Source organism: Orbicella faveolata, unplaced genomic scaffold (genome assembly GCF_042242905.1).
Source record: "Orbicella faveolata isolate gen_17 unplaced genomic scaffold, um_ofav_v1 contig_3, whole genome shotgun sequence".
Classification (NCBI taxonomy): domain Eukaryota; kingdom Metazoa; phylum Cnidaria; class Anthozoa; order Scleractinia; family Merulinidae; genus Orbicella; species Orbicella faveolata.
In genome coordinates this window covers 3,437,501-3,447,669 of record NW_028301558.1, presented here as the reverse complement: position 1 = coordinate 3,447,669, position 10,169 = coordinate 3,437,501, and the positions used below count along the sequence as shown (strand labels likewise).

At 39.8% G+C, this 10,169-nt stretch overlaps 1 protein-coding gene and 1 pseudogene across 1 annotated transcript in view; both read left to right on the top strand.

Moving 5' to 3' along the window:
* The first annotated feature begins 3,145 nt into the window (after positions 1-3,145).
* The window catches only part of LOC110039944 (uncharacterized), a 57,122-nt gene continuing 50,098 nt past the window's right edge, over positions 3,146-10,169 (top strand). Inside the window, exons 1-9 of the mRNA XM_089298231.1 lie at positions 3,146-3,765; positions 4,540-4,632; positions 5,128-5,250; positions 5,357-5,521; positions 5,839-6,108; positions 6,654-7,035; positions 7,278-7,975; positions 8,165-8,273; positions 9,010-9,062. Coding sequence (XP_089154357.1) covers positions 3,456-3,765; positions 4,540-4,632; positions 5,128-5,250; positions 5,357-5,521; positions 5,839-6,108; positions 6,654-7,035; positions 7,278-7,975; positions 8,165-8,273; positions 9,010-9,062 — 2,203 coding nt within the window. The 5' untranslated portion in view covers positions 3,146-3,455. The remainder of the gene's footprint in view (positions 3,766-4,539; positions 4,633-5,127; positions 5,251-5,356; positions 5,522-5,838; positions 6,109-6,653; positions 7,036-7,277; positions 7,976-8,164; positions 8,274-9,009; positions 9,063-10,169) is intronic.
* Positions 9,072-10,169, top strand: part of LOC149106089 (uncharacterized) — a 2,522-nt pseudogene continuing 1,424 nt past the window's right edge.

Here is a 10,169-nt window from a genome sequence, read left to right as displayed (position 1 = left end):
TCAGAAGTCCCTGTAAAGTTCAACATTCCTTCCGAATTAAAAAGCAAATATGATGTTAATGCAAGGACGGTAAACTCCGCTTTCGCAACCCATTTACACACCAGCCGAGTGTGTAAAGGTATTACGAACGCGGCATTGATCATTTTTGCTTCGCAGTCACCCTTAGCGTTTTTGGAATTTTTACATCATATTTGCTCGAGGTAAATTTTAGTAGATCCAATTTTTCGTTTTCTTGGTCTCTATACTAGTCATCGAATGTAGTAAGACGACGCTAAATGGCTCTTTTGGCGATCTTGTGAATTTGTTTTCTTTTTTTTTTTTTCAGGGAAGACGAGGAAGATTTAATATTTCCCAAAGATGAGTGCAAACCGCTGTCCACTCTGTATCCGCCAGCTGTTCCAGAATAGAGAGAAACTGGTGCATAGTAAATGAAATCCCGTATGAGGTGCTGGCTGACTCACTCGTTCATTCGTGGACTGACTGACTGAGTGATCTGATGATTAAAGTAACCAACTGACTAGCTGACTAACTGACTAACTGACTGACTGACTGACTGACTGACTGACTGACTGACTGACTGACTGACTAACCGACTAACCGACTAACCGACTAACCGACTAACTGACCAACTGACTATCTGACTAACTGACTATCTGACGAACTGACGAACTGACTAACTGACGGACTGACTAACTGACTAACTGACTAACTGACTAACCGACGAACTGACTAACTGACTAACTGACTAACTGACCAACTGACCAACTGACTAACTGACTCACTGACTAACTGACTAACTGACTATCTGACTAAGTGACGAACTGACTAACTGACGAACTGACGAACTGGCTAACTGACTGACTGACTGACTGACTGACTGACTGAAATTGCAAAAACTGAAAAGTGAATGAAAGGCGTTTAGAATCAAAAGTGGCCCACCTGTTTGCTATAAGGATAACCATGGCAAAGGTGATGAGACTGATGAGCTCTCGCTTGAAGTTTACATTACATCCTTTCAAGTTACAATTCTAAGAATGTATTAAATAAATCTATAGTAGTTTTAGTAATGCGTCTTGCCAATTAGAAGTTTTAGTTAATTCCTATTTGGGGTATTTTAACTCTTTCGCCCTCCTTCCTCTTTTGTTCGAGAGTAATTCTAAAAAGAACTGTTGGTGGTGATTGACGTTTTGACAACCTGAGCGGAATTCCTCTTTGAACAGGGTCAAGTTATTCAGTACAAAGAGAGGATGACTTGGCAATTAACCGTCGATAACCCTTACCCAAACTCATACCCCTGCTATGGTACAAGGTAGTGGGGTGGTTGATTCGCTGTACTAGGACATGTCAAAATCCTTGTGTGCTCACACTAGATGGCCCTTGGCTTGCTCTACAAGATGGCAATGGCAATGTCAAATGATGCAGAGAAACAGTTGAAGTTTCAAAATTTCGGTAAAGGATGAACGGCGACTGAAAGTTTCAGCACCACAGACTAAATCCCCTTGGATAAAAAGACGCTACATACATATAGACAGACATACAGACTCACATACAGAAAGACAAACAGACATTCAGTTTATTTGTACACGGTAAAAAACATCAGTTACAAGGTTTAAATTAAAAATGTTTACCCGTGTGGGAGTATGAGGAGGATATTAGGTAATTGATCTCATTTTTAAAGGTAATAAGAGATCTAGTGGCTTCAACGCTAAGTGGAAGGCTATTCCACAGAGGTGCCCTACTGTAGCTAGCCTGCGAACGCAGACGTATATATTTCAGGCTTTCACTTGGTTCCGCCGAAAAATAACGTCTGCGAACCCGAGCCAGGAAACGATTTCTGTGACGTAATGACTTTTGTTTCTCCTTGGCCAATCAGATTCCATGATAGAATGAAACTCGAGTGCTCCTCACAGCGAATACCTCGCGCAGTAGTTGTGGGGTTATTTGAGCTAAACTGTGATTGGCTTAGAATTCCTACGTCACAGAAATCGTTTTCTGGCTCGGGTTCGTAGACGTTATTTTTCGGCGGAACCAAGTGACAGCCGGAAATACGTCTGCGTTCGCAGGCTATACTGTAGCAGAAACTACGTTTAAAAAAAGTCGGTACGGGGTTTGGGCAAAGCTTGCTTGTTTTGTTTATTTCTAAGTCTATAGTCCATGCTGAAGTGATTAAAAAGACCTTTCAAGTAGTTCGGAGTCTGATCATTCATTCATTTAAGATTTTGTTTTTTCCTTCTGATGAAGGTTGTCCCATCCTAGTTTTATACTGCGGAGGGCAGTAGCACTAGAATGGTGTAATGAGACTTGGTGATAGTCCAAAGGGTGCGATTTGTAGGTTTTGTAATTTGTCGGCTTACTCGTTATTGTCGAGACCGTCACCACTAAATTTTCTCCGATTCTTATTGGTTTAAATTGATCACGTGACGCCTTATTAGTATCTGGGCGTTTGTCTGCTTTCCTTTTCAAATTTTACATTTGGCTTTCACGGCTTTCATCTAAAAAAGTTGAAAATAATTCATTATGATGCTTGAACTGGCGCGCGGAAGAAAATTTAGTGGTGAACACAGTAAAGACAATAGAGTGTTTTATGTCTCGGAACTATCGGTCTGATAGTTGTCCCTTGGAAATTTGATGTTCTTAAAACTAGCATATTAGCCCTCGAAGCCTCGCTTCTTGGGCAAGTATTTGTTTTAAGAACATCAAATTTCCGCGGGGCAACTATCAGCCGATATCATTGTTCCTCGACAGAAACACTCTATCGTTTAAATATATATAGCCGTATCTCATCAGCCCATAATAAAGTTTTTCAGCTTTAAAAAGGCTATTTGATTTACCTGTCTTGTATGACATAAAAGGAGGCATATTGTAAATCGTTTTCCGCAGTAGCAGAATTTGGATGAGACTCAATTTTTGCATTAGTATCTGGATTTGGCTATACCGTCACGGATTTGACTTGCAATTGTCAAGGATTTGACAATAAATTGCCACGAAATTGACTATAAATGGTCACGGATTTGACTATAAATTGTCACCGACCTGACGTGAGGGAGTGAATATGTGAAGGAATCGTCGACTGGATCATCGTCTTGTTGGTCTGAACTAGGGGTTGGATTTCAATTAGTCCATGACAACAAATTGGCCATAAATCGTCACGGACGGTCGTCACGGGTTTTATGACTTTTATCAATACCCGTGGTCTTCTAACTTCTCCTTCCGAGAGGAAAAAATCGTCATATCCCGTTGTATATGGCAGTGTGCGATAATCATTAAAACTAGAACCACAGAGCCATTCCAAACGGAGCAAAGACAATTCTATTATTTTCGATTATCCCTTAGCGACCTTTAGCGGCCTGCCTTCTCAGGGGCCTTATATGGAAGAAGCTTCTGAGCTCCATGTACGTCATCACACTTTTTACATACGGGGGAATCCCCTAAAAAGACTTTCGCTTTGAATAGCAATGGCGTCCGACCTTGTGCAAGAAGAGAATTCCTTGAGCCCTTACAGAAAGCTACTCGTCGATTTATCGTTCGATCTTTCCAAAAAAGACCTCGAGACGTTAAAACTCGCTGGCGTCGATATCATTCCACGCAGAATAACAGAAAACATTGCCACTGGGTTGCATTTCTTCGATGTTCTGGAGCAAGATGGAAGAATTGGACCGCGAAATCTAGACCTTCTGCAGGATATGCTTAACACAGTTGGCAGGCTGGATCTTGCTCGGAAAATTCAGGCTTTTTTGACAACATCCGCGAACAGTGGCACTGACGGTAAGATATGAAGTTCGGATACCATATTTCAATCAAGCAAAAGACCAAGATTTTACGAAACGCTGTTTCCGTAATTTGATTTCGTGTTTTTTCGGAGGTTGAGTCTCACATTTAAAACTGTAGCAGTGTATTAACTTATAAAATTAGGATGGGAAACCTTGAATTCCACATTTGATCGGCGAGACCTTAATCCTGACCGAAATTAAACACCCGCCGCTTATGTGTAAGCAGTCGCCACGGTTAGCTTTCTTAGCCGTAAAGGAATTTTCAGACCAATAATCAATATTTGACACTCGATGACTGCAAAAATCGCTTTTCGGTGCTTCTTGGTAGTTTAATGACATTTACGTGTTCTTGAAGCTGGAATTACATGTATAGGAGATATCTTGAAGCCGGTAAATCCAGCATACTACTTTTCATCTAGTGTGTATCCATTCGTCAGACGTGTTCTAAAATATGCGCATATTCATGGTACTGTCGGACAGTATATTGGACACAATATAAAATTATGTATGTCGTGATCTTGTTTTTAAATTAAGATGTTGGAACAACACTCATCGTCGCCATCTTCTTAGTTCTCTTTTGAGCATAAATGGTTATTTACTTTAAAAATATTTTAAAGAAGTGTCAGTCCTATATATCCTTGGTACTTCTTTGTCGTCAAGTTTGAAAGTCTTTTTAATTAATTAAGGCTGCCGGTTATTTATGTATTTATTTATTTATTTATTTATTTGTTTGTTTGTTTGTTTATTTATGTATATTTATTTTTTACAGAGTTTCCCGATGGAGGCTTTAATGGTGCAGAAAATGGAAGTCTTCCAAACCATGCAGCGAAAAATGGCAACCCCTCTGTTAACGACACCGAAGGTAGATGGCCTGATAAAATATACTTAGCACATTACTTCAGTGGTTGGGTAAAAGGGCTTATTAGAAACATGACGGGAAGTGTTTATCATTGGTGGTTTATCATTGAAATCCAAAAATACCTGTCGGACAGAATACTTGTTTAAGTAAAGTCCACCATTTTGTCTGTCAGAGCTCGATTTTGCCCGGTCTGTCAATCATTTTGAATTTCACTTTTCTGCACTGATGAAATCGCACTGATCTGGGATTAAATGACATGTTCTTAGCCAATCAGAATACAGAAATTCACTTGCTTGTACATTATTAATGAGTGTACTGTATGCAGTTTAGCACAACTGTTTTGATAGAGCTCGAGGGTGAAATGACGTTTTCAGAACCTATAATTTCTAGTTTTGAAAAGAAGAATGATTAAATGAGACACTTCAGCAATAAAACTAATCTACTGAACTTCTTTTGCTAATCCTGACTTGTTTATTTGTTTTAACTTTCTCTCAAAAGTTGATCAGATGGCATGGCAGGATGACTCAGTACCAGACGGCATCGAGGATCACCCTCCTGTGAATAATGTGGCTGGATCAAGACAAGGTGGAACACACAACACAAGCCAGTTTAGAGGAATGGGTCAGTCAGCATTTTGTAGTCACTGGCCATGATTTTGATTTGATGTCCTGTATATAAGTCCTTTAAAAGAATTCTAAAAAAATTATTTTCCACTTTAAATTGACAGCCCTGGAACAGGTAGAAGCATCCCATCTTGTTCAGTCGCCGTTGGACAGTTCGGATCATGCTGGTGGTTCTACAGTGGTTATGAAAAGTGGTCAAGTGGGAGCTGCTCCACAAAGAGGCCACTTTCTTGCTGCTGTAGGTTATACCTCATCTGATGGGAACATAGGTGGGTTGAAATTTAAGGATCAGCTGATGAACAAATTTACAAGAAAATTGAGACGTCTTTGGTCATGTTGTAACAAACCTCTCAATAGATTTGTGAACAAAAGATGAGAACATCACAGAAAATTCCATTGACAGAACGTAATTTGAAAGTTTCGTTAAGAGGCCACATCCTTAGTTTTGGGATTGAAACTAGCTTCCCCTTAATCCAGAGGTTTGCGGTAATCCGATTCAAAAATAGCCTCATTTCATCTGAACTTGAAACGTCTCCTTCATCGGGAAGCTTAAATAGGGTGTTTAAACTCTTCCTTATGTCTTTAGGCTCCTCGTCGAATGTCAGTGGCCCTGGTACACAGGCATCTTCAGGAACACAGACGGGACAGCAACATATGGGGATTCAGGGTAGCTCGGCATCTGGTCGGATCAAACATGTTGGACCAGAGCCCACTCGATATGTAGATTTTCTCGCTTGTCAAGGCTACGTTGTGGAAATATTAGGTGGCAAACATTTCAAGACTCCTGAAGGCGAGTTTGTGGAAATGAAGAGTGGGACGCAGTATAAGATACACGTGAAAAACACACATGCCTACGGTAAGAATAGCCATATGAACTTACATTGCAGACACAACTCAGTGCACAACCTGTCTTTTAAACGGACGAGACTATTACTGGAAAAAAGTGCATGATGACATACTATAGAATAACAAGACTGTTTCAATAAGTAAATAATCGCGAGGCGTATTAGAATAGACGCGCATTCCAGCATGACATGGTCAAGACAAGTAAAGCATCCGATTATTAACAGAAATCGGATACGCTTATACGATCTTGTAACAAAGATAACCGGCCAAATGTCCGTGTCTTCAAAATAATTGATAAAACAGTCGCAGGAATAAAAAAATGCGAGAGATCCGAGAAGATTGTCGTCAAGGGCTCTTGGAGAATAGATCTGCGTCGCAGAAAAGAGAAAACACAGTTCGACGCGCAGCTTCCCAAAAGGGCGAATAGCCAGCCAGTACCTATCAAACTCTAATTGATCAATCCTGATTACAAACACATTAATTCAATAAAACACAGCTTAGCTAATAGAATTTAAAAGCTCATTCAAAATTAATGTCTCCATTCCCTGTCTACAGCTTGCAATTTGGATGTATCTATTGATGGTTATGACGTAGGAGGGTGGGTTGTTGATGGGGGACAAGAGTTCACAATAGAGAGGCCTGCGTACGAGGCAAAGAAATTCACGTTCTACCGCGTGAAAACCGCGCCTGAAGAAGCGGGGATTGAACCAGGCAGGGCCGAAAATGGTGTTGTGAAGTGTGTTTTCACACCTGAAGCGTTCCTAGATATTCCTGTGATAATTTCTGAATCACCTCAGCCACTGAATATAAACATGCCTCCATCTGCGTCAGTTGGTGACCTTAAACGTGAAATACAACAGAAGTTGAATGTGACTGAAGACCCGGATCAGGTGCTTTGTTCAGATGACAACGTTTTATTTAACTCCCATTCAGTGAGGTAAGTACAAACACTCTCCGCATGTAAGGTTTAGGTGCCGGCTAAACATGTGGTTTAATGGTTTCGTATTATCTCATCTCATCTCATCTCACCTCATCTTATGGATTAAAAGATTTGTCGGCAAAAGACACTTGAGCAAAACTCTAACTGAAATCCATATTTTTTTCCGCTTTTCTATTTAGCGATATTTATCATTCCTTGTCTTTTGTTTTTTGTTTTTTTTTGTCTGTGTGTTTTATTAGGGGTTTATCTACAAGAAATCTAAGACTTGTCGATACCGAACTTGAGATTACGATCGAGAAGTCAACCGGGACAAATTTCTCCCTGAAGGTACATCCAGGCAGAGCAAAGGTGTGCGATTTAATGGAACAGATAGAAAGGAAGTTAAACGTTCCTATAAGGGACCAAAAGCTGTACCTTGGTAGAGCCCGTCTGTCAGACGCACCAAGAAGAGGTCTTCCTTATGGACTCATCTGTAGTCCACAGCCGACGTTAATACTCATTGTTCCAGAGTATATTCATATCACAGTAGCAAATGAAAATGGCGTCTTACATACCATAAAGATAGATAAAGAAAAAAGCCTGCAAGCGCTCATCGAAGAAATACTTTCGTGCAGCTCCCTTCAGGAAAACGAAGAAGCCATTCTCTACTTCAATGGAAGACAAATGTGTCCTACCAAAGATGAAGGAACCTTAACAAGCCTTGGCCTTGTCTCTGGATCAAAGTTGGAGCTGAAAGTGAACATAATCTTCATCACAGTTCAAGTTTTGTTTCCGAATAGATCGCAAACAGTCGATGTGAGATGTGGTCCTCAAGAGACATTCAAGGATTTGGTAAAAAAGGTGGAAACGGGGGGCAAGAGAACAGAGTTAGAGAAAGTTACATTTGCGATGCAAGAGAGAGTCTTTGATCCAGATCAAGACAAGGCTCCACTGCAAGGTACAACTGATAATCCCTTGAAAACTATTAAACCATTAGAGTAACTAATGAAACAGAGGCACTGCCATAAAATATTTTGTAAACGGTAATCAAGAGAATGCACAAGAAAACGTAACTGAGTAAAAGAGAGAGAGAAAGAGCAAAAACAGAAGATCTAACAGCACTTTCTGTTTTCTTTTGTCCCATTAGAGTATGGAATCACTCACGGTTCTCTATTAGAAATGAGGAGGGATAGAGCAAACTCCAGCGCTGCTAGTGGCGAATCTGGCGATGCCGACGTTTTCATGTCTGGAGACGAGTAAGTGTGATTAATAAGCTTCCTTAGATCATGATGATACAAGCTGCTTTGCTCAGGCTCTTGCAAACCATTAACCGATGTCGGCCAGTGTTTTTGCGTTTTCACATTTATGTGAATGTTCATCGATAAAGTTCGCTTGACATACCGGTACGTTTCCTCCGAATGTCTCATGACTATGTCCTTTTATCGGAAAAATATCTGACATGCCATAGGTGTGTTTTTATCGAAAATTAAAGCGAAGTCATAACACTCTGCAATGTTACACCAGATTAAAAATGGACGATCAAACATGATATAAGAGCGTTCTTTGGTTGAATAGTTTAGAATCACGAGATTTCGATTACCATACAGTCTACAATTTTTGACAAATAACTAAATATTTGTCAAAGATTGCAGACTGGCGTTCGAAAGCTTGTATTTTAAACAATTTTAACCACAGAACGTTTATTAAATCTCCGTTACCCCAGATGCTCAGTAAATAAATAAATTCAACGAATACGTCAAGTAATACACTAATTACTGACTTAGTTTTGCAAGTTGTGATCACATATTACTGAAGTAGGTTTCCGTTTTTACTTAAAACTTAACTCTTTCCAATTTCGATTTCTGCTTGTCTACTGGGGGAACTTTTAACTTTCGTGATCCTCTATTTGTATATTGCAAATACCTGAAAGTTTGATGTATATGAATAGAAACGAATTGACCATTTTTTTATTTCGTTTGTTTGTTGAAACAGAGATGCTTCATTAGATGAAAAGGTTAAGATGCTAGCCCGGAACAAAGAGAGAGGTAACTCTTTTATGTCTGATGAGTATATTGATTTTAGCCATTTTTAGCAGTCTTTCTCTTCGTAGTACTCTGTATATCAAGCAAGTGTAGATCAGGAGTACATGAATCTGGATTGTTTGAGAAAGTCAAACCGGCTGTGATCTAAGGGAGAATAAAAAACTCAGGCATATAAGACATACATCGTGGGGAAAAATAGACGGTGCCAGCTTATCACAATAAAGTTTTGGATGACTTTAAAATCATTCACGCTCCCGGCAGACCTGGTTTTCTTAACACTGATACTGATACTGATACTGATACTGATACATCAGAATCAATAAGCCCCAAAATAATTTGTCACGCAATGAGATGGCAGCTTTAAAAGAGCTTAAGATAACTCTGCCATAAACCTCAAAAAAGCGGACAAAGGAACAACAACGGTCATCATGAATAAATCAAACAAAATACAAGAGGCTGAAGTGCAACTCGAGAACAGAGAGCACTATAAACCTCTTGGAGCAGCGATGGTGAACACCATACAAACAAAGGTCAACCAGATCATTGACAAACTGCATCGGGGCAAACACGTCGATGACATGACCAAACAAATGGCATTCTCAAACCACCAGCCGGCCTAGAATTCCTGTCTTCTGCACGCTTACAAAAATCCACAAACCTATTCCGGTCGGAAGACCGATCATCTCAGGTTGTGAAGGCCCAACTGAAAAAATATTCTCTTTTGTGGATACATTGCTACAGCCTATCGCACAAAAACAACAATCCTACATAAAGGATACAACTGATTTCATCAATTTTATTGAAAAACAAAGATAGGCCAAGACACGATTTTAGCAACAACGGACGTTTCTAGCTTATACACAAATATACCACGAGAGGAGGGAACAGAAATAGTATGCAAAGCATATGAGACGTTCCACAACAATGATCCTCCGATCCCCACACGCTATCTAAGGAAAATGCTTGGTGTAATCCCAACAGAGAACTCATTTGAGTTCAATGGAAAAAATTATCTCCAAACCTATGGTGTTGCTATGGGCACAAAGACAGCAGTGTCTTTGGTAAATATATTCATGGCGGAGATCGAAACAAATTTAATTCAACAAAACA